General features: G+C 54.3%; 2 protein-coding genes across 3 annotated transcripts in view; one reads left to right on the forward strand and one right to left on the reverse strand.

Annotated features, from left to right (window-relative positions):
* The window catches only part of ZNF692 (zinc finger protein 692), an 18322-nt gene extending 10802 nt beyond the window's left edge, over positions 1 to 7520 (forward strand). The window contains exons 11-12 of one of the 2 annotated variants that reach the window (XM_065044105.1): positions 770 to 869; positions 3506 to 7520. In XM_065044105.1, the coding sequence (XP_064900177.1) occupies positions 770 to 869; positions 3506 to 3701 (296 nt within the window). In that variant the 3' untranslated portion in view covers positions 3702 to 7520. Of the gene's footprint in view, positions 1 to 769 lie in introns of both variants that reach the window. The other variant, XM_065044104.1, reaches the window with a different exon arrangement.
* LOC102097971 (E3 ubiquitin-protein ligase TRIM7) lies at positions 5611 to 22531 on the reverse strand. The gene is made up of 7 exons (XM_065044107.1): positions 21956 to 22531; positions 17121 to 17207; positions 16760 to 16984; positions 12023 to 12045; positions 9523 to 9629; positions 9391 to 9423; positions 5611 to 8291 (listed from the first exon to the last, which is right to left on the reverse strand). Exons 1-7 carry the CDS (start codon positions 22457 to 22459, stop codon positions 7765 to 7767), a joined length of 1506 nt encoding a protein of 501 aa, XP_064900179.1. The 5' UTR covers positions 22460 to 22531; the 3' UTR covers positions 5611 to 7764.
* Positions 22532 to 23611: the final 1080 nt, after the last annotated feature.

Below are 23611 nucleotides of genomic sequence, written 5' to 3' on the forward strand. Positions count from 1 at the left end.
GGGGTCCCCATCACCTCATTGCTCCATCCCTGGGGCCCCCCATACCCCATTGCTCCATCCCTGGGGCCCCCCATACCCCATTGCTCCATCCCTGGGGTCCCCATCACCCCACTGCTCCATCCCTGGGGTCCCCATCACCCCATTGCTCCATCCCTGGGGTCCCCCATACCCCATTGCTCCATCCCAGGGGTCCCCATCACCCCATTGCTCCATCCCAGGGGTCCCCATCACCCCATTGCTCCATCCCTGGGGTCCCCATCACCCCATTGCTCCATCCCTGGGGTCCCCATCACCCCACTACTCCATCCCTGGGGTCCCCATCACCCCACTGCTCCATCCCTGGGGTCCCCCATACCCCATTGCTCCATCCCTGGGGTCCCCATCACCCCACTACTCCATCCCTGGGGTCCCCATACCCCATTGCTCCATCCCTGGGGTCCCCATCACCTCATTGCTCCATCCCTGGGGCCCCCCATACCCCATTGCTCCATCCCTGGGGCCCCCCATACCCCATTGCTCCATCCCTGGGGTCCCCATCACCCCACTGCTCCATCCCTGGGGTCCCCATCACCCCATTGCTCCATCCCTGGGGTCCCCCATACCCCATTGCTCCATCCCAGGGGTCCCCATCACCCCATTGCTCCATCCCAGGGGTCCCCATCACCCCATTGCTCCATCCCTGGGGTCCCCATCACCCCATTGCTCCATCCCTGGGGTCCCCATCACCCCATTGCACCCCCTGACCCCCCATTTTCGGGTTGTTTCGCAGACCAACGCGACTACATCTGCGAGTTCTGCGCCCGCCCGTTCCGCACCAGCAGCAACCTCCTGATCCACCGGCGCATCCACACCGGGGAGAAGCCGCTGCAGTGCGACCCGGGCACAGCAAACCCCTCACCCCAAACCCCAGACCCTGCCCCTCATCCCCTCTGCACCTCCGTCACCTCAAACCCTGGGTTAATCCGGTTCTGTTCCACCTCAAACCCTGGGTTAATCCGGTTCTGTTTCACCTCAAACCCTGGCTTAATCCGGTTCTGTTTCACCTCAAACCCTGGCTTAATCCGGTTCTGTTCCACCTCAAACCCTGGGGTTAATCCCGTTCTGTTTCACCTCAAACCCTGGGTTAATCCGGTTCTGTTTCACCTCAAACCCTGGGTTAATCCGGTTCTGTTTCACCTCAAACCCTGGGGTTAATCCGGTTCTGTTTCACCTCAAATCCTGGGCTTAATCCGGTTCTGTTTCACCTCAGACCCTGGCTTAATCCGGTTCTGTTTCACCTCAAACCCTGGCTTAATCCCGTTCTGTTCCACCTCAAACCCTGGGCTTAATCCGGTTCTGTTCCACCTCAAACCCTGGGCTTAATCCGGTTCTGTTCCACCTCAAACCCTGGCTTAATCCGGTTCTGTTTCACCTCAAACCCTGGCTTAATCCGGTTCTGTTTCACCTCAAACCCTGGGGTTAATCCCGTTCTGTTTCACCTCAAACCCTGGGGTTAATCCCGTTCTGTTTCACCTCAAACCCTGGGTTTAATCTGGTTCTGTTTCACCTCAGACCCTGGGTTAATCCGGTTCTGTTTCACCTCAAACCCTGGGGTTAATCCGGTTCTGTTTCACCTCAAACCCTGGGGTTAATCCGGTTCTGTTTCACCTCAAACCCTGGCTTAATCCGGTTCTGTTTCACCTCAAACCCTGGCTTAATCCGGTTCTGTTTCACCTCAAACCCTGGGCTTAATCCGGTTCTGTTTCACCTCAAACCCTGGGCTTAATCCCGTTCTGTTTCACCTCAAACCCTGGGGTTAATCCCGTTCTGTTTCACCTCAAACCCTGGGTTTAATCTGGTTCTGTTTCACCTCAGACCCTGGGTTAATCCGGTTCTGTTTCACCTCAAACCCTGGGGTTAATCCGGTTCTGTTTCACCTCAAACCCTGGGGTTAATCCGGTTCTGTTTCACCTCAAACCCTGGCTTAATCCGGTTCTGTTTCACCTCAAACCCTGGCTTAATCCGGTTCTGTTTCACCTCAAACCCTGGGCTTAATCCGGTTCTGTTTCACCTCAAACCCTGGGCTTAATCCCGTTCTGTTTCACCTCAAACCCTGGGTTAATCCGGTTCTGTTTCACCTCAAACCCTGGGTTAATCCGGTTCTGTTTCACCTCAAACCCTGGGTTTAATCTGGTTCTGTTTCACCTCAGACCCTGGGTTAATCCGGTTCTGTTTCACCTCAAACCCTGGCTTAATCCGGTTCTGTTTCACCTCAAACCCTGGGTTTAATCCCGTTCTGTTTCACCTCAAACCCTGGGGTTAATCCCGTTCTGTTTCACCTCAAACCCTGGGTTTAATCTGGTTCTGTTTCACCTCAGACCCTGGGTTTAATCTGGTTCTGTTTCACCTCAAACCCTGGGTTTAATCTGGTTCTGTTTCACCTCAAACCCTGGGTTTAATCTGGTTCTGTTTCACCTCAGACCCTGGGTTAATCCGGTTCTGTTTCACCTCAAACCCTGGGGTTAATCCGGTTCTGTTTCACCTCAAACCCTGGGGTTAATCCGGTTCTGTTTCACCTCAAACCCTGGCTTAATCCGGTTCTGTTTCACCTCAAACCCTGGCTTAATCCGGTTCTGTTTCACCTCAAACCCTGGGCTTAATCCGGTTCTGTTTCACCTCAAACCCTGGGCTTAATCCCGTTCTGTTTCACCTCAAACCCTGGGTTAATCCGGTTCTGTTTCACCTCAAACCCTGGGTTAATCCGGTTCTGTTTCACCTCAGACCCTGGGTTAATCCGGTTCTGTTTCACCTCAGACCCTGGGTTAATCCGGTTCTGTTTCACCTCAAACCCTGGCTTAATCCGGTTCTGTTTCACCTCAAACCCTGGGGTTAATCTGGTTCTGTTTCTCCTCAAACCCTGGGCTTAATCTGGTTCTGTTTCACCTCAAACCCTGGCTTAATCTGGTTCTGTTTCTCCTCAAACCCTGGCTTAATCCCGTTCTGTTTCACCTCAAACCCTGGGTTAATCCCGTTCTGTTTCACCTCAAATCCTGGGTTTAATCCGGTTCTCTTTCACCTCAAACCCTGGGGTTAATCCCTTTCTCTTTCACCTCAAATCTTGACTTTGATCCCTCTTTTTCATTTTCTTTACTTCAAATCCCAGCCCTAATCCCTTTACTTCACATTTTTCCCCCCAAACCCCATCCCTAATCCCTTTATTTAACATTTTCACCTCAAATCCCATCCCTAACCCCTTAATTTTACATTTTTTACCTCACACTTTCCTCTTAATCCCTTTATTTCACATTTTTTACCTCACACTCTGCTCTTAATCCCCATTTCCCCCTCAATCCCCGTCCCTAATCTCTTCACATTTCCCTCCTCAAACCCCATTTTTTCCCCTTTTTTCCCCATTTTTCCCCCATTTTCCCCCCAAACCCCATCCCCACCCCCTATTTTCCCATTTCCCCCCCCCAAACCCCCTCACTAATCCCTCATTTTCCCCGTTTTTCCCCATTTTCGGCAGGTGCGAGGTGTGCGGCTTCACGTGCCGCCAGAAGGCCTCTCTCAACTGGCACATGCGCAAACATGGCGCCGCCGCCTCCTACGCCTTCCCCTGCGACATCTGCGGCAAGAGGTTCGAGAAGCGCGACAACGTCACCGCGCACAAGAGTAAGAGCCACCCCGGGGGGGCGGCCGGACAGACGGACAGCGCCCTCTGACCCCCGCCCGCCAAAAAGCGCCGCGCTCCGCGACAAAACGCGCCGTTTTCCGCACCAAAATCGGCCTTTTCCGCACCAAAATCGGCCTTTTCCGCACCAGAATTGGCGTTTTCAGCACCAAAATTGGCGTTTTCAGCACAAGAATTGGCGTTTTCAGCACTAAAATCAGCGGTTTCCGCATCCAAATCGGCGTTTTCAGCCCCAAAATCGGCATTTTCCGCACCAAAATCAGCAGTTTCGGCACCAAAATCGGCGTTTTTAGCACCAGAATCAGCCGTTTTCAGCACCAAAATCAGCATTTTTAGCACCAGAATTGGCATTTTCCACACCAAAATCAGCGTTTTTAGCACCAGAATCAGCCGTTTTCAGCACTAAAATCAGCGGTTTCCGCATCCAAATCGGCGTTTTCAGCCCCAAAATCGGCATTTTCCGCAACAAAATCGGCAGTTTCGGCACCAGAATCGGCGTTTTCAGCACCAAAATCAGCGGTTTTGGCACCAAAATCGGTGTTTTTGTCACCAAAATCGATGGTTTCGACATCAAAATTGGAGTTTTCTGCACCCAAATTGGCGTTTTCAGCACCAAAATTGGCGTTTTCAGCCCCAGAATCAGCCGTTTTCAGCCCCAAAATCGGCGTTTTCAGCCCCAAAATCGGCGTTTTCAGCCCCAAAATCGGCCGTTTTCAGCCCCAAAATCGGCGTTTTCCACACCAAAATCAGCGGTTTCGGCACCAAAATCTCGGCGGTTTCGGCACCAAAATCGGCGCTTTCGGCACCAAAGTCGCCGTTTTCAGCCTTTTATTCCAACCTTTACGTATTATTTTATTCATTAAATGATATTTTATTCCGTTGATTATTATTAAAACAATCACTCACCCCACATTTAAACCCCAAAATCCCCCCCAAAAGGCCCCAAAATCCCCCCAAAAAGGCCCCAAAACCCCCCAAAAGGCCCGAAAATCCCCCTAAATGGCCCAAAATCCCCCAGAAAGGCCCAGAAAAACCCCACAAAAAGACCAAAACCTCCCCTAAAAGGCCCCAGAAACCCCTAAAACGGCCCCAAAATCCCCCCAAAAGGCCCAAATAACCCCCCAAAAAGGCCCAAAATCCCCCCAAAAAACCTCTAAAAAGGTCCCAAAACCCCCCAAAATGGCCCCAGAAACCCCTAAAATGGCCCCAAAATCCCCCCAAAAAGGCCCCAAAACTCCCCAAAATGCCCCGATATCCCCTAAAAATGCCCAAAAATCCCCCAAAAAAGGCCCAGAAACCCCCCAAAATGGCCCAGAACTCCGCCAAAAAGGGCCCCAAAACCCTCCAAAAGGCCCCAAAATCCCCCCAAAAAGGCCCCAAAATCCCCCCAAATGCCCAAAATCCCCCAAAACGGCCCAAAAATCCCCCAAAAAGGCCCCAAATTCCCCCTAAAAAGGCCAAAAATTCCCCCCAAAAAGGCCCCAAAATCCCCCCAAATGCCCAAAATCCCCCAAAAAGGCCTAAAAACCCCCCAAAAAGGCCCCAAAACCCCCCAAAAAAGCCCCCAAACCCCCCAAAATCTCCCAAAAAAGGCCCCAAAATCCCCAAAAAGGCCCGAAAATTCCCCCAAAACGGCCCCGGAAACCAACCAAAAAGGCCAAAAACCCCCCAAAAATGCCCCAGAAAACCCCCAAAAATGCCCAAACACCCCAAAAAAGACCAAAAAAACACCCAAAATCCCCCAAAAAGGCCCCCAAAAGGCCCCAATATCCACCAAAAACCCCCTAAAATTCCCCAAAACCCCCCAAATACCCCCAGACTCCCCCCAAATTGCCCAAAAAACTCCCAAAAAAGGCCCAAAAATCTCCCCAAAAAGCCCAACCCCCCAAAAAAAAGGCCCCAAAACGCCCCCAAAATCCCCAGAAAAACACCAAATCGCAGGATTTTCGGGTTTTTTTACTTATTATTTTTCGCACAGCAACTTTAATTTCGCACTAAAGAGCGACAGGGACGGAACAGCCTCGCGGGGTCAAATCGCGGGATCGCCCCCAAAATCAAGGCTTTGCCCCCAAATTTCCCCAAAATCCCCAAAACTCGCGACGTTCCGGCCTGGCCGGGATCACCCCCTCCCCAAAAAACCCCAAATTCCCCCTTTTTCACCCCAAAAAGCGGCTTTTTCGTCCCTTTTACCTCACGCGGGTTTGGGGATTCTGAGGCGGCAAAAAATGGCGGGTGGGTGGGTAAAATAACCCCAAAAAGTGGCTTTTTTGCCCCGTTTTCCACACAAATCCCAACAAAATGAACCCAAAATATGTGGAGTTGCGTCCCCAAAAAAAGACTCGAAATTTGTGACAGAAAAATTAACACAAAAAGACTCAAAATGTGTAAATTTGACAGAAAATTGAGGCCTCTTGAGGCGGCAAAACATGGCGGGTGGGTGGGTAAAATAACCCCAAAAAGCGGCTTTTTCGCCCCATTTTCCACACAAATCCCAACAAAATGAACCCAAAATATGTGAAGTCACGTCCCAAAAAAAAGACTCGAAATTTGTGACTGAAAAATTAAAGCAAAAAGACTCAAAATGTGTAAATTTGACAGAAAAATGAGGCCTCTTGAGGCGCCAAAACATGGCGGGTGGGGTGGGTAAAATAAACCCAAAAAGCAGCTTTTTCGCCCCGTTTTCCACACAAATCCCAACAAAATGAACCAAAAATATGTGAAGTCACGTCCCAAAAAAAAAGACTCGAAATTTGTGACTGAAAAATTAAAGCAAAAAGACTCAAAATGTGTAAATTTGACAGAAAAATGAGGCCTCTTGAGGCGCCAAAAAATGGTGGGTGGGGTGGGTATGAAGTACCCCAAAAAGCAGCTTTTTCGCCCCGTTTTAACCCCAAAAAGATGAACCCAAACCACGTGGAATTGTGGGAATACCCCCCTAAAAATCCTTAAAATTTGTGACAGAAAAATTAAAGCAAAAAGGCTCAAAATGTGTAAATTTGACAGAAAAATGAGGCCTCTTGAGGCGCCAAAACATGGCGGGTGGGTGGGTAAAATAACCCCAAAAAGCGGCTTTTTCGCCCCATTTTCCACACAAACCCCAACAAAATGAACCCAAAATATGTGAAGTCACGTCCCAAAAAAAAGACTCGAAATTTGTGACTGAAAAATTAAAGCAAAAAGACTCAAAATGTGTAAATTTGACAGAAAATTGAGGCCTCTTGAGGCGGCAAAACATGGCGGGTGGGTGGGTAAAATAACCCCAAAAAGCGGCTTTTTCGCCCCATTTTCCACACAAATCCCAACAAAATGAACCCAAAATACGTGAAGTCACATCCCAAAAAAAGACTTGAAATTTGTGACTGAAAAATTAAAGCAAAAAGACTCAAAATGTGTAAATTTGATGGAAAAATGAGGCCTCTTGAGGCGCCAAAAAATGGCGGGTGGGGTGGGTAAAATAACCCTGAAAAGCAGCTTTTTCGCCCCGTTTTCCACACAAATCCCAACAAAATGAACCAAAAATATGTGGAGTTGCGTCCCCAAAAAAAGACTCGAAATTTGTGACTGAAAAATTAAAGCGAAAAGACTCAAAATGTGTAAATTTGACAGAAAATTGAGGCCTCTTGAGGCGTCAAAAAATGGCGGGTGAGGTGGGTATGAAGTACCCCAAAAAGCGGCTTTTTCGCCCCATTTTAACCCCAAAAAGATGAACCCAAACCACGTGGAATTGTGGGAATAACCCCCCAAAAATACTTGAAATTTGTGACAGAAAAATTTAAGCAAAAAGGCTCAAAATGTGTAAATTTGACAGAAAAATGAGGCCTCTCGAGGCGGCAAAACATGGCGGGTGGGTGGGTAAAATAACCCCAAAAAGCGGCTTTTTCGCCCCGTTTTCCACACAAACCCCAACAAAATGAACCAAAAATATGTGGAGTTGCGTCCCCAAAAAAAAAGACTCGAAATTTGTGACAGAAAAATTAAAGCGAAAACTCGTAAACGCGACAGAAAATGAAACGCGAGGGCAAAGGTTGAAATTCGGGGGCGTTTGCGGCGAAGCGAGAGGGCCCGAAAAAGGCGGGAAAATTAACAGCGCCTCCTTAATTACAAAGGGAGAGGGACGACCCCACGTAGAAGAGCCAGAAGAAGGGGAACACCCTCTCGGAGAAGGCGGCGGTGAAGGTGAAGATGGGCGCCATGTTGTCGGCGTTGTAGAACGCCACCCAACCGCCCTCGTAATCCAGGTAGACGCCGATCTTGCGCGGGCGCTCGCACAACGATAGCGGCGTCTCCGGGGACGTGAAAGCCTGATACTGGTCCCAGTTCTTCCCTTTCCAGTTTAACCCGATGGCCCAGATCCCCTCCTCGGGGGCGAAGTCGATCTTCTCCTTCCTCCGCACGGACTCGCGCGCGGCGCCCAAGACCCAACTCTCGCCATCGCCCACCTCCACCTCCCAATAATGGCGGCCTGAGGAGAAACCCTCGCTGGCCAGCACCGAGAAGGAGAAGTCGAAGCGTTTGGGGTTGGGGGGCAGGTCCTGGGGGGCCCCGCGGAGCCGGACGCTGCGTTTGTCCTCGGACAGGACCAGGTAGGGGTTGGCAGTCTCGGGGTCCAGGGACAGATCGCCTGACGGACGTTACAAATACAAAGGGAATTCAATAATGGGTATGGAATGGTTAACGCTGCTCGGGGCGGGGGGGGTTAAGCTAGGTTTAGGGCCTAAAAATCCCTTCGTAGGGCCCATTAATGGATTTTGGGCCTTTAAGGTCAGTTTGGGCGCCATAAGCTCAGCTTGGGCGCCGTAAGCTCAGCTTGAGCGCCATAAAGTCAGCTTGGGCGCAGTAAGCTCAACTTGAGTGCCATAAGCTCAGCTTGGGCGCCATAAGCTCAGCTTGGGCGCCGTAAGCTCAGCTTGGGCGCCGTAAGCTCAGCTTGGGCGCCGTAAGCTCAGCTTGAGTGCCTTAAACTCAGCTTGGGCGCCATACGCTCAGCTTGGATGCCTTAAGCTCAGCCTGGGCGCCTTAAGCTCAGCCTGGGTGCCGTAAGCTCAGCTTAGGCGCCATACACTCAGCCTGGGCGCCGTAAGCTCAGCTTAGGCGCCATACACTCAGCTTGGGCGCCGTAAACTCAGCCTGGGCGCCGTAAACTCAGCCTGGGCGCCCTAAACTCAGCTTGGGCGCCATATGCCCAGCTTGGGCGCCGTAAGCTCAGCCTGGGCGCCGTAAGCTCAGCCTGGGCGCCGTAAGCTCAGCTTGGGCGCCGTAAGCTCAGCCTGGGCGCCGTAAGCTCAGCCTGGGCGCCCTAAGCTCAGCCTGGGCCCTATAAAGGGATTTTTGGGCCCCATAAAGGGATTTTTGGGGGCCCATGAATGGATTTTGGGGGCCTATAGAGGGATTTTTGGGCCCCATAAAGGGATTTAGGGTCCTATAAAGGTGTTTTTAGGCCCTATAAAGGGATTTTGGGGGCCCATAAAGGGATTTTGGGGGCCCATAAAGGGATTTTTGGGGCCCATAAAGGGATTTTTGGGCCACATAAAGGGATTTTGGGGTCCTATAAAGGGATATTGGGTCCTATAAAGGTGTTTTTAGGCCCTATAAAGGGATTTTGGGGCCCATAAAGGGATTTTGGGCCCCATAAAGGGATTTTGGGGCCCTATAGAGGGATTTTGGGGTCCCTAAAGGGCTTTGTGTCCCCTCTGGCCCATCTCCGCTATCAGTTTCCTCACCTGTGTCGTTTTCCAGCTCGAAACGCAGGTTTTCTGGGGAAAAAAAAACGGGGGCAAACCACTGTTATTTGGTTCCATTTGTGCATCAATGGGATCCGCTTTGGGTGGAAAAAGGGGGATTTTGGGGCTGACCTTTGAACTCCAGCAGAACCTCCTTGAGCACCGAGCTCTTCTGGGCAAAGCTCTTCAGCTTCTTCTCCAGGTCCGAGAAGCCGGAGTCCGGCTGGGCCAGAATCCAGCTGGGAATGGGATAATTAAGCTAATTAGAGACAGAATGCAGCTGGGAATGGGATAATTAAGCTAATTAGAGACAGAATGCAGCTGGGAATGGGATAATTGGGCTAATTAGAGACAGAATCCAGCTGGAAACTGGTTTATGGGACACATCCCAGTCCCCACTGGTTTGGTGAACCCCTCCCAGTCCCCACTGGTTTATGGGACACATCCCAGTCCCCACTGGTTTATGGGACCCCTCCCAGTCCCCATTGGTTTGGGGGACCCCATCCCAGTCCCCACCGGTTTATGGGACACATCCCAGTCCCCACCAGTTTATGACACCCATCCCAGTCCCCACTGGTTTATGGGACACATCCCAGTCCCCATCGGTTTAGGGCACCCCTCCCAGTCCCCACCGGTTTGGGGGGACCCGTCCCAGTCCCCACCAGTTTATGGGACACATCCCAGTCCCCACAGGTTTGGGGGACCCCTCCCAGTCCCCATTGGTTTGGGGGACACCCATCCCCGTCCCCACCAGTTTGGGGGACCCCTCCCAGTCCCCACTAGTTTGTGGGGACCCATCCCAGTCCCCACCAGTTTGTGGCACCCATCCCAGTCCCCACTGGTTTATGGGGACAGATCCCAGTCCCCATTGGTTTAGGGGACCCCTCCCAGTCCCCACTGGTTTGGGGGACCCCTCCCACTCCCCACCAGTTTATGGCACCCATCCCAGTCCCCACTGGTTTACGGGACACATCCCAGTCCCCATTGGTTTAGGGGACCCCTCCCAGTCCCCACCGGTTTATGGGACACATCCCAGTCCCCACCGGTTTGGGGGGACCCGTCCCAGTCCCCACCAGTTTATGGGACACATCCCAGTCCCCACCGGTTTGGGGGCACCCATCCCAGTCCCCAATGGTTTAGGGGACACATCCCAGTCCCCACTGGTCTATAGGGACACATCCCAGTCCCCATTGGTTTAGGGGACACATCCCACTCCCCACTGGTTTGGGGGCACCCGTCCCCATCCCCACCGGATTGGGGGACCCCTCCTAGTCCCCACTGGTTTAGGGGCACCCCTCCCAGTTCCCACTGGTTTATAGGACATCCCAGTCCCCACCGGTTTGGGGGCACCCGTCCCAGTCCCCACTGGTCTATGGGACACATCCCAGTCCCCACTGGTTTAGGGGACACATCCCAGTCCCCACTAATTTTGGGGGACCCATCCCAGTCCCCACCGGTTTGGGGGCACCCGTCCCACTCCCCACCGGTTTAGGGGACACATCCCAGTCCCCATTGGTTTAGGGGACCCCTCCCAGTCCCCCCTTGTTTGGGGGACCCCATCCCAGTCCCCACTGGTTTATGGGGACACATCCCAGTCCCCACCGGTTCAGGGGACCCCATCCCAGTCCCCACCGGTTTATGGGACACATCCCAGTTCCCACCGGCTTAGGGGCACCCGTCCCAGTCCCCACTGGTTTGGGGGACACATCCCAGTCCCCAATGGTTTGGGGGCATCTGTCCCCATCGCCACCGGTTTGGGGGACCCCACAGTCCCCACTTGTTTGGGGGGACCCAACCCAGTCCCCACCGGTTTATGGGACACATCCCAGTCCCCACTGGTTTATGGGACCCCTCCCAGTCCCCATTGGTTTAGGGGACCCCTCCCAGTCCCCCCTTGTTTGGGGGACCCCATCCCAGTCCCCACTGGTTTATGGGGACACATCCCAGTCCCCATTGGTTTAGGGGACCCCTCCCAGTCCCCACCAGTTTATGGGACACATCCCACTCCCCACCGGTTTAGGGGACACATCCCAGTCCCCACTGGGTTATGGGGACACATCCCAGTCCCCATTGGTTTAGGGGACACATCCCAGTCCCCACTGGTTTGGGGGCAGCCGTCCCACTCCCCACCAGTTTAGGGGACACATCCCAGTCCCCACTGGTTTGGGGGACCCCTCCCAGTCCCCACTGGTTTATGGGACACATCCCAGTCCCCAATGGTTTGGGGGACCCCATCCAACTCCCCACTGGTTTGGGGGACCCCTCCCAGTCCCCACCGGTTTGGGGGGACCCAACCCAGTCCCCACTGGGTTGGGGGCACCCGTCCCAGTCCCCATTGGTTTGGGGACACCCGTCCCAGTCCCCACCGGTTTATGGGACACATCCCAGTCCCCACCGGTTTGGGGGCACCCATCCCAGTCCCCATTGGTTTAGGGGACCCCTCCCAGTCCCCACTGGTTTGGGGGACCCCTCCCACTCCCCACCAGTTTATGACACCCATCCCAGTCCCCACTGGTTTATGGGGACACATCCCAGTCCCCATTGGTTTAGGGGACCCCTCCCAGTCCCCAGCGGTTTGGGGGACCCCATCCCAGTTCTCCCAGTTTCCCCAGTTCAGCGCTCTCTTCCTCACCTGCCACCAACTGGAGCCACAACCTGGAAAACAAGAAGAAATTCCAAATCAGCACAAACCCCAAAACTCGGCACTTTAAGGTCATTTTTGTGTCCCAACCTTCCCAAGTTTGGACGCTACAAACTCAGTTTTGCTCCCTCCAAATGGACTTTTTTGTTCCTATAAACCGATATTTGCCCATTTTGGTCACCAAAAGTGGATTTTCCGTCCCTCTCAAGGCATTTTGGGTCCCTCCAAATGCATTTTTAGCCCCCACAAGTGGATTTTTGGGCCCTATAAAAGCATTTTGGGTCCCTCTCAACGCATTTTTTGCCCCTGAGTGGATTTTGGGGCCCTCCAACGGCCTTTTGGGTCCCTATCACGTGGATTTTGGGTCCCTCCAAAGGCCTTTTGGGCCCCTACCAAGGGGACTTTGGGGCCCCCACCACGTGGACTTTGGGGCCCCCACCAAGGGGACTTTGGGGCCCCCACCAAGGGGACTTTGGGGCCCCCACCAAAGACCTTTTTGGTCCCTATCAAGTGGATTTGGGGGCCCTACCCAAGGGGACTTTGGGGTCCCTACCAAGGGGACTTTGGGGCCCCTACCAAGGGGACTTTGGGGCCCCTACCAAAGACCTTTTCAATCCCTATCAAGTGGATTTGGGGCCCCTACCAAGGGGACTTTGGGGGCCCCACCAAAGACCTTTTCGGTCCCTATCAAGGGGATTTTGGGGCCCTACCCAAGGGGACTTTGGGACCCCCACCACGGGGATTTTGGGGCCCCCCAAAGACCTTTTCGGTCCCTATCAAGTGGATTTGGGGGCCCCACCAAGGGGACTTTGGGGGCCCCTACCAAAGACCTTTTCGGTCCCTATCACGTGGATTTTGGGTCCCTCCAAAGGCCTTTTGGGCCCCTACCAAGGGGACTTTGGGGCCCCCACCACGTGGACTTTGGGGCCCTACCAAGGGGATTTTGGGTCCCCCCAAAGACCTTTTCAGTCCCTATCAAGTGGATTTTGGGGCCCTACCAAGGGGATCTTGGGGGCCCTACCAAGGGGACTTTGGGGTCCCTACCAAGGGACTTTGGGGGCCCCATCACATGGACTTTGGGGCCCTACCAAGGGGACTTTGGGGCCCCTACCAAAGACCTTTTTGGTCCCTATCAAGGGGATTTTGGGGGCCCACCACGTGGACTTTGGGCCCCCACCAAAGACCTTTTCAGTCCCTATCAAGTGGATTTGGGGCCCCTACCAAGGGGACTTTGGGGCCCCTACCACGGGGATTTTGGGGCCCTACCAAGGGGACTTTGGGGGCCTCCAAAGACCTTTTCGGTCCCTATCACGTGGATTTTGGGTCCCTCCAAAGGCCTTTTGGGCCCCTACCAAGGGGACTTTGGGGGCCCTACCAAAGACCTTTTCGGTCCCTATCAAGTGGATTTGGGGCCCCTACCAAGGGGACTTTGGGGGCCCCACCAAAGACCTTTTCGGTCCCTATCAAGGGGATTTGGGGCCCTATCAAGGGGACTTTGGGGCCCTATCAAGGGGACTTTGGGGCCCCCACCACGGGGACTTTGAGGCCCCCCAAAGGCCTTTTGGGGCCCTATCAAGTGGATTTGGGGGCCCCACCAAGGGGACTTTGGGGGCCCCTACCAAAGACCTTTTCGGTCCCTATCACGTGGATTTTGGGTCCCTCCAAAGGCCTTTTGGGCCCCTACCAAGGGGACTTGGGGGCCCCCACCACGTGGACTTTGGGGCCCTACCAAGGGGACTTTGGGGGCCCTACCAAAGACCTTTTCAATACCTATCAAGTGGATTTGGGGCCCCTACCAAGGGGACTTTGGGGGCCCCACCAAAGACCTTTTCGGTCCCTATCAAGGGGATTTTGGGGCCCTACCCAATGGGACTTTGGGGCCCCCACCACGTGGACTTTGGGGCCCTACCAAGGGGATTTTGGGGCCCCCCAAAGACCTTTTCGGTCCCTATCAAGTGGATTTGGGGCCCCTAACAAGGGGACTTTGGGGCCCCCACCACGGGGATTTTGGGGCCCTACCAAGGGGACTTTGGGGGCCCTATCAAGTGGATTTGGGGGCCCTACCAAGGGGACTTTGGGGGCCCCACCAAAGACCTTTTTGGTCCCTATCAAGGGCATTTTGGGGCCCTACCAAGGGGATTTCGGTCCCTACCACGTGGACTTTGGGGCCCTACCAAAGACCTTTTCGGTCCCTATCAAGTGGATTTGGGGCCCCTACCAAGGGGACTTTGGGGTCCCTACCAAGGGGACTTTGGGGCCCCCACCACGGGGACTTTGGGGCCCCCCAAAGACCTTTTCAGTCCCTATCAAGTGGATTTTGGGCCCCTAACAAGGGGATCTTGGGGGCCCTACCAAGGGGACTTTGGGGGCCCACCACGTGGACTTTGGGGCCCCCACCACATGGACTTTGGGGCCCTACCAAGGGGATTTTGGGGTCCCACCACGTGGACTTTGGGCCCCCACCAAAGACCTTTTTGGTCCCTATCAAGTGGATTTGGGGGCCCTACCAAGGGGACTTTGGGGCCCCTACCACGGGGATTTTGGGGCCCTACCAAGGGGACTTTGGGGGCCCTACCAAGGGGACTTTGGGGGCCTCCAAAGACCTTTTCGGTCCCTATCACGTGGATTTTGGGTCCCTCCAAAGGCCTTTTGGGCCCCTACCAAGGGGACTTTGGGGACCCCCAAAGGCCTTTTGGGCCCCTACCAAGGGGACTTGGGGGCCCCCACCACGTGGACTTTGGGGCCCCCACCACGGGGATTTTGGGGCCCCCCAAAGACCTTTTCAGTCCCTATCAAGTGGATTTTGGGCCCCTACCAAGGGGATCTTGGGGGCCCTACCAAGGGGACTTTGGGGTCCCTACCAAGGGACTTTGGGGGCCCCATCACATGGACTTTGGGGCCCTACCAAGGGGATTTTGGGGTCCCACCACGTGGACTTTGGGCCCCCACCAAAGACCTTTTCAATCCCTATCAAGTGGATTTGGGGCCCCTACCAAGGGGACTTTGGGGGCCCACCAAAGACCTTTTCGGTCCCTATCAAGTGGATTTTGGGGCCCTATCAAGGGGACTTTGGGGCCCCTACCAAGGGGACTTTGGGGGCCTCCAAAGACCTTTTCGGTCCCTATCACGTGGATTTTGGGTCCCTCCAAAGGCCTTTTGGGCCCCTATCAAGGGGATTTTGGGGCCCTACCCAAGGGGACTTTGGGGCCCCCACCAATGGGACTTTTCGGTCCCCATCAAAGGGATTTTGGGGCCCTACCCAAGGGGATTTTGGGGGCCCACCACATGGACTTTGGGGCCCCTCCAAAGACCTTTTCGGTCCCTATCAAGGGGATTTTGGGGCCCTACCCAAGGGGATTTTGGGGTCCCACCACGTGGACTTTAGGGTCCCACCACGTGGACTTTGGGGCCCTACCAAGGGGATTTTGGGGCCCCCCAAAGACCTTTTCGGTCCCTATCAAGTGGATTTTGGGCCCCTACCAAGGGGACTTTGGGGGCCCACCACATGGACTTTGGGTCCCTACCAAGGGGATACTGGGGTCCCACCATGTGGACTTTGGGGTCCCACCACGTGGACTCTGGGGCCCTACCAAGGGGATTTGGGGGCCCCCCAAAGACCTTTTCGGTCCCTATCAAGTGGATTTTGGGCCCCTAACAAGGGGACTTTGGGGGCCCTACCAAGGGACTTTGGGGGCCCCATCACATGGACTTTGGGGCCCTACCAAGGGGATTTTGGGGTCCCACCACGTGGACTTTGGGCCCCCACCAAAGACCTTTTCGGTCCCTATCAAGTGGATTTGGGGCCCCTACCAAGGGGATTTCGGTCCCTACCAAGGGGACTTTGGGGCCCCCACCACGTGGACTTTGGGGCCCCCCCAAAGACCTTTTCGGTCCCTATCAACTGGATTTTGGGCCCCTAACAAGGGGACTTTGGGGGCCCTACCAAGGGGACTTTGGGGGCCCCATCACATGGACTTTTGGGCCCTACCAAGGGGATTTTGGGGGCCCACCACGTGGACTTTGGGCTCCCACCAAAGACCTTTTCGGTCCCTATCAAGTGGATTTGGGGCCCCTACCAAGGGGATTTCGGTCCCTACCAAGGGGACTTTGGGGCCCCCACCACGTGGACTTTGGGGCCCCACCAAAGACCTTTTCGGTCCCTATCAAGGGGATTTTGGGGCCCTACCCAAGGGGATTTTGGGGTCCCACCACGTGGACTTTGGGCCCCCACCAAAGACCTTTTCAATCCCTATCAAGTGGATTTGGGGCCCCTACCAAGGGGATTTCGGTCCCTACCAAGGGGACTTTGGGGCCCCCACCACGTGGACTTTGGGGCCCCACCAAAGACCTTTTCGGTCCCTATCAAGGGGATTTTGGGGCCCTACCCAAGGGGATTTTGAGGTCCCACCACGTGGACTTTGGGGTCCCACCACGTGGACTTTGGGGCCCTACCAAGGGGATTTTGGTCCCCTAACAAGGGGATCTTGGGGTCCCTACCAAGGGACTTTGGGGGCCCCATCACATGGACTTTGGGGCCCTACCCAAGGGGACTTTGGGGCCCCCCAAAGGCCTTTTGGGACCCCACCAAGGGGACTTTGGGGGCCCCACCAAAGACCTTTTCGGTCCCTATCAAGGGGATTTTGGGGTCCCCACCACGTGGATTTCTGGTGCCTCCAAAGACATTCTGGGTCCCTCCAAGCCCATTTGGCGTCCCCACCCCTCACTCACGGCGCTGTCGGCCGCCGCCGTCCCGCCGTCCTGGCTCTGCTGCAGCAGTTTGTCCAGCTGGGCCATCTGGTCGAGCAGCCGCTCCAGCGCCTCGTCCCTGCGCCGCGTCACCTCGCGCTGCAGCTGCTCCAGGCGGCCCAGCAGAACCTGCTCCTTCTCCTCCAGGAAGGCGCGCAGCTCCCGGCACTCGGAAACCACCTTCTCCCGCTCCTGCTCCGTCTGCTTCTGAAATGCCGAGAGATCCGGGGGAAAACGGTTGAGGAAGCGTCAAATGCACCCAACGCAAATCCCCCCCGGAATTGGGGACAACGCCGGCGAGCCCCCAAATCTTCGTGGTTTCCCCCAAAACGGAGGGATTTACCAGCAAAGCTTCGCTGCGTCTCTCCCGCTCGGCCTTGGCCTCCTCGCAGCCTTTCCTCATGAAGCTCAGCTGCTCCTGCGGCACCTCCTGCGCGGAAAAGGGACCTTGATTGATCGGGATTCTTCTACTGGCGAGATGGAACGTGCAGGGAGGGATGGGGCAGTTCCCTGCTAAATTGCTGCCATTTTTGTCAAATTTAGGCCCAACTTACTTAGGCCCAACTTACTTAGGCCCAACTTACTTAGGCCCAACTTACTTAGGCCCAACTTACTTAGGCCCAACTTACTTAGGCCCAACTTACTTAGGCCCAACTTACTTAGGCCCAACTTACTTAGGCCCAACTTACTTAGGCCCAACTTACTTAGGCCCAACTTACTTAGGCCCAACTTACTTAGGCCCAACTTACTTAGGCCCAACTTACTTAGGCCCAACTTACTTAGGCCCAACTTACTTAGGCCCAACTTACTTAGGCCCAACTTACTTAGGCCCAACTTACTTAGGCCCAACTTACTTAGGCCCAACTTACTTAGGCCCAACTTACTTAGGCCCAACTTACTTAGGCCCAACTTACTTAGGCCCAACTTACTTAGGCCCAACTTACTTAGGCCCAACTTACTTAGGCCCAACTTACTTAGGCCCAACTTACTTAGGCCCAACTTACTTAGGCCCAACTTACTTAGGCCCAACTTACTTAGGCCCAACTTACTTAGGCCCAACTTACTTAGGCCCAACTTACTTAGGCCCAACTTACTTAGGCCCAACTTACTTAGGCCCAACTTACTTAGGCCCAACTTACTTAGGCCCAACTTACTTAGGCCCAACTTACTTAGGCCCAACTTACTTAGGCCCAACTTACTTAGGCCCAACTTACTTAGGCCCAACTTACTTAGGCCCAACTTACTTAGGCCCAACTTACTTAGGCCCAACTTACTTAGGCCCAACTTACTTAGGCCCAACTTACTTAGGCCCAACTTACTTAGGCCCAACTTACTTAGGCCCAACTTACTTAGGCCCAACTTACTTAGGCCCAACTTACTTAGGCCCAACTTACTTAGGCCCAACTTACTTAGGCCCAACTTACTTAGGCCCAACTTACTTAGGCCCAACTTACTTAGGCCCAACTTACTTAGGCCCAACTTACTTAGGCCCAACTTACTTAGGCCCAACTTACTTAGGCCCAACTTACTTAGGCCCAACTTACTTAGGCCCAACTTACTTAGGCCCAACTTTTTGCCAGATGTCCACCAAAATTTTGCCAAATTTCCTGCCAATCTTTTGCCAAATCTCCTGCCAAACTTGCACCAAATTTCCTGCCAGATTTCTGCCCAATTTCTTGCCAAATTTCCTGCCAAAAGTTTTGCCAGAATTTCTTGCCAATTTCTTGCCAAATTTCCTGCCAAATTTTTCGCCAAACTGCCTGCCAAATTTTTTGCCAAATTCCCACCAAATTCTTTTGCCAAAATCTCCTGCCAATTTTTTTTGCCAAAATTTCCCGCCAAATTTCTTGCCAAATTTCCTGCCAATTTTTTCCCGTTTTCCTGCCAAATTTCCGCCAAATTTTCCACCAAAATTCCTGCCATTTTTTTTTGCCAAATTACCATCAAGTTTCCTGCCAAAATTTTTGGCAAAATTTCCTGCCTTTTTTTTTTTTTTGCCAAATTCCCACCAAATTTTCGCGCCAAATTACTGCCAAATATTTTTGCCAATTTTCCTGCCAATTTTTTTGCCAAAATTTCCTGCCAATTTTTTTCCAAATTCCCACCAAATTTTTTGCCAAATTTCCACCTTTTTTCCTAAAATTTCCTGCCAATTTTTTTGCCAAATTCCCATCAATTTTTTTGCCAAATTTCCTGCCAATTTTTTTGCCAAATTCCCATCAAATTTTTTGCCAAATTTCCTGCCAATTTTTTTGCCAAAATTTCCTGCCAATTTTTTTCCAAATTCCCACCAAATTTTTTGCCAAATTTCCACCATTTTTTTTCCTAAAATTTCCTGCCAATTTTTTTGCCAAATTCCCATCAAATTTTTTGCCAAATTTCCTGCCATTTTTTGCCAAATTTTCCTGCCAATTTTTTGCCAAATTTCCACCAATTTTTTGACAATTTTCCACCAAATTTTTGCCAATTTTCCACCAAATTTTTGCCAATTTTCCACCAAATTTTCTGCCAAAATTTCCACCAATTTTTTTGCCAAATTTCCGCCAAATTTTTTTTTTTTGCCAAATTTCCACCAATTCTTTTTGCCCAATTTCCCGCTAAATCTCCCCAAGCAGCCCCAAGTGGCCCTAAAACCACCTTGAGCGCTTCAGAGGCGGAAAAAAGGGCAGGAGGGCCAAAAATAAATCAAAGAAACCAACATAACAAAAGAAATAAAAACCCAATGAATTCAAGGTGACTCTTCCGCCCCCAGGCTTAATTAAGTTAATTAACAGCTTATTAACAGAAACCTCGGTTAAGCCCTTTGAGAGGGAAAAGTGCAGAGGCACAAAACGCGGCGGGATCGGGGGAGGGAGCAGCCAGAGCGAAAATACATGGACCATAATAAAGAAATACAGACATCAATCTATAAATCAATAACTTATACGTCTGTAATTTCTAACTCTGTAAGTCTATAATCCATAACTTATAGGCCCATAACTCTATAGGCCCATAACTTATAGGCCCATAACTCTATAACTTACACGCCCATAACTCATAAATCTCTACATCTCTAACTTGTAAATCTGTAACTTGCAAACCTCTAATTTGTAAATCTCTAAGGTCCAAATCCATATGTAATTTATAAATCTCTAATTTGTACATTTACAACTTATAAACCTGTAAGTCTATAAACCATAAACCTATACATTAGAAATCTATAACTTAAAAATAAACCCCAAAGCTGCAGAGATTTTGGCGCTTTTAACCAGCTACGCAAACCCCACCCCCGGCGCTAACGAAGAATTTCAGCAAATTAACCAAAAAGGGCAGAAAAAAGGGGGTGGGGGTCGCAAGCCGCCCCCCGAGAGGCACCAATTTGGTGCTAAAAAAGCCCAAAACGGGATTAACGAGCGGAAAACGCAAGCGGAGGGTCCCAGGATGCAGCGCGACGTTCAACATCCGGCATCTTGGCCTCTTCCTCCTCGGGCGGCCGCTCCAACCGCCTCTTAATTAGTAATTAGTAATTAATTCCAGCGGGAAAGCGGCCGGGGGGGTCTCTGCGGTGGTTTTGTGGGGGTTGAAGGGTTTTTGCTGCGTATTTAGTCTGCGTCACGTTGGCAAATGCGACGTGAGGGGATTTTTTTGGGGGGGGGAAGCGGCTCCAGGGGATTTTTGCTGCATTTTAGGCAAAATTGGATAAAATTAAGCCCCCCCGTGCTAATGCCAGAGCGGTTCTGATCAGGGAAGAGGGATGAAAGCAGCAAACACCCCCTGCAAGGATCATCCCAGTTAAACCCAGTATCTTCCCAGTTAAACCCAGTTCCAACTGGCTCAAGAGACAATCAGGGTGTCCCAGTTTGGGGGGGGGGGGGTTCAATTGGGGGTTAAGTGGGGTCACTTTTGTACCCCCCTAGATAAGAAGGGGTCCTTATTGCACCCGAGGGACTCCCCTCCCATGGGGTGTCCTTATTGCCCCCCCAATCCGGCTGGGGGGTGTCCCCCATTCTGGGGGGACCTGAGAAAGGCCCCCCCTGGGGGGTCCCTTACTGCACCCCCCCCAATCCAAGGGGGGGGTCCCCATCTCTCTGCCATCCCCCCTAATCCAAGGGGGGGGTCCCCATCTCCCTTCACCCCCCCATCCAAGGGGGGGTCCCCATCTCCCTTCACCCCCCCATCCAAGTGGGGGGTCCCCATCTCCCTTCACCCCCCCATCCAAGTGGGGGGTCCCCATCTCTCTGATACTCCCTTTAATCCAAAGGGGGGGGTCCCCATCTCTCTGCCATCCCCCCTAATCCAATGGGGGGGTCCCCATCTCCCTTCACTCACCCAGTTCTTGGGGGGGTCCCCATATCCCTGCACCCTCAGAGGGATGTCCCTACTGGCCCCCCAAATCCAAGTGGGGGTCCTCATCTCCTTACACCCCCAATCCAAGGAGGGGTCCCCATCTCTCTGCTACTCCCTTTAATCCAATTGGGGGGGTCCCCATCTCCCTTCACTCACCCAATTCTTGGGGGGGTCACCATATCCCTGCACCCCCAGAGGGGTGTCCCTACTGCCCCCCCAATCCAAGGGATCTAAGGGGGGAACCCCATCTCCCTTCACTCCCCCAATCCAAGGGGGGGTCCCCATCTCCCTTCACTCCCCCAAGCCAAGGGGGGTTCCCCATCTCCCTTCACTCCCCCAATCCAAGGGGGGGACCCCATCTCCCTTCACTCCCCCAATCCAAGGGGGGGACCCCATCTCCCTTCACTCCCCCAATCCAAGGGGGGGACCCCATCTCCCTTCACTCCCCCAATCCAAGGGGGGGGTCCCCATCTCCCTTCACTCCCCCAATCCAAGGGGGGGGTCCCCATCTCCCTTCACTCCCCCAATCCAAGGGGGGGTCCCCATCTCCCTTCACTCCCCCAATCCAAGGGGGGGACCCCATCTCCCTTCACTCCCCCAATCCAAGGGGGGGGTCCCCATCTCCCTTCACTCCCCCAATCCAAGGGGGGGGTCCCCATCTCCCTTCACTCCCCCAATCCAAGGGGGGGGGTCCCCATCTCCCTTCACTCCCCCAATCCAAGGGGGGGACCCCATCTCCCTTCACTCCCCCAATCCAAGGGGGGGACCCCATCTCCCTTCCTACCGCACCCCCAAGCCAAGCGGGGGTCCCCATAACCCCGCGCCCCCCAATCCCGGGCTGTCCCCCCTCACCTCCGCGGCGTGGGCCGCCTCCTCGGCGGGCAGCACGGTGTGTGCGCGGTGCTCCCGGGACAGGTGACACACCACGCAGACGGCCCGGCGATCCTGCACGCAGAACAACCGCAGCGGCTCCCCGTGCCGCGGACACCGCGGAGGCCCCGGCGGGACGGCGGCGGGAAGCGGCGGAGACGGAGCGGGAGGGCCCGGGGGAGCCTCAGCGAGACCTTGCGGCAAGCCCAGCTGTCGCACGATGTGGACGATGTTACCCAGAGAGCGGTTGGGGCGGAAGAGCCGCTGCGGAACCGGCTCCCGGCACTGCGGGCAGCAGAGGCGCCGCGCCGAGTCCTCCCAGCACTGGGTCACGCAGGCCCGGCAGAAGTTGTGACCGCACTCGGCTACCAGCACGGGGTCGTTGAAGTACTCCAGGCACACCGGGCACGTCAGCTCGTCCTGCAGGCTGCGGGCGGCGGTGCAGGGAGCCGGCGGGACGGCGGGGGGGGCAGGCGGCGCCTCCATGGCGGCTCGGGAGGACGAGCGCGGAGCCACCGATCCGCTCCCCGCCGGCGCCGCCGGCTGACTGAGGAGAGGTGGGAGGGGTTAGGGGCGTGGCCACGCGTGCGCGGGCTGAGGGCGCGGCGTGATTGGTGGGTGGAGAGGAGGGGGCGTGGTCTTGGGGGTTGTGGGTGGGGCTATGGGAGCGTTCCGGGGTGGGCGGTTTCTATAGGGAATGGGGGGGCGGTTCCTATAGGGAAAGGAGGTCGGTTCCTATAGGGAAGGGGGGGGGCGTTCCTATGCAGGGGGCGGTTTCTATGGGGAATGGGGAGGCTGTTCCTATAGGGAATGGGGGCGCAGTTCCGATAGGGAAGATGGGGCGGTTCCTATAGGGAATGGGGGTCGATTCCTATAGGGAAAAAGGTGTGACTCCTATAGGGAAAGAGGTGTTTTCCTATAGGGAAAGAGGTGCGTTTCCTATAGGGAATGGGGGGCTGGTTCCTATAGGGATTGGGGGGCGGTTCCTATAGGGAAGGGGGGGAGCGGTTCCTATGGAGGGGGCGGTTCCTATAGGGAATGGGGGTGCGTTTCCTATAGGAAAGGGGGGTTGATTCCTATGGAGGGGGATGTTTCCTATAGGGAATGGGGGACGTTTCCTATAGGGAATGGGGGGTGGTTCCTATAGGGAATGGGGGACGTTTCCTATAAGGAAAGGGGAGCGGTTCCTATAGGGAATGGGGGGGCAGTCCTGGCCTGAAGCTGCGATAAAGGAGTTTTTGGGGGGTTGTTTTTCACAGCGTCGTGCTAAAAAATCCAGAAATCGGGGGAAAATTGGGCTGAAAAACCGTTAATTCGGGGCCTGCGGGTTGGGGGTCCCCTCGGGGGGGGGGGGGGGGGCGGGGGGTGCCCGCTTCCAAAATGGCGGCCTCGCCCTCAGGGCAGGGCGAGAAGAAACATGGCGGCGGCCGGCAAAATGGCGCCGCCTCCCCCATTGCCGCCGGCGGAGCTCCGCTCAAGATGGCGCCCGGAGGTGAAGCTCTGGCGTCCATCTTGGGTGAGGGCAACCAGCCGGCGTTGCCACGGCAACGGGCCCTGTTGGGAAGACAAGGCCTCTGAAAATGGGTATTTTTGGGGCATTTGGGGCTTTTAAACACCCTCCCCAGCTCCAAATATAGC

This window comes from Columba livia, chromosome 32, assembly GCF_036013475.1.
Source record: "Columba livia isolate bColLiv1 breed racing homer chromosome 32, bColLiv1.pat.W.v2, whole genome shotgun sequence".
NCBI classification, from domain to species: domain Eukaryota; kingdom Metazoa; phylum Chordata; class Aves; order Columbiformes; family Columbidae; genus Columba; species Columba livia.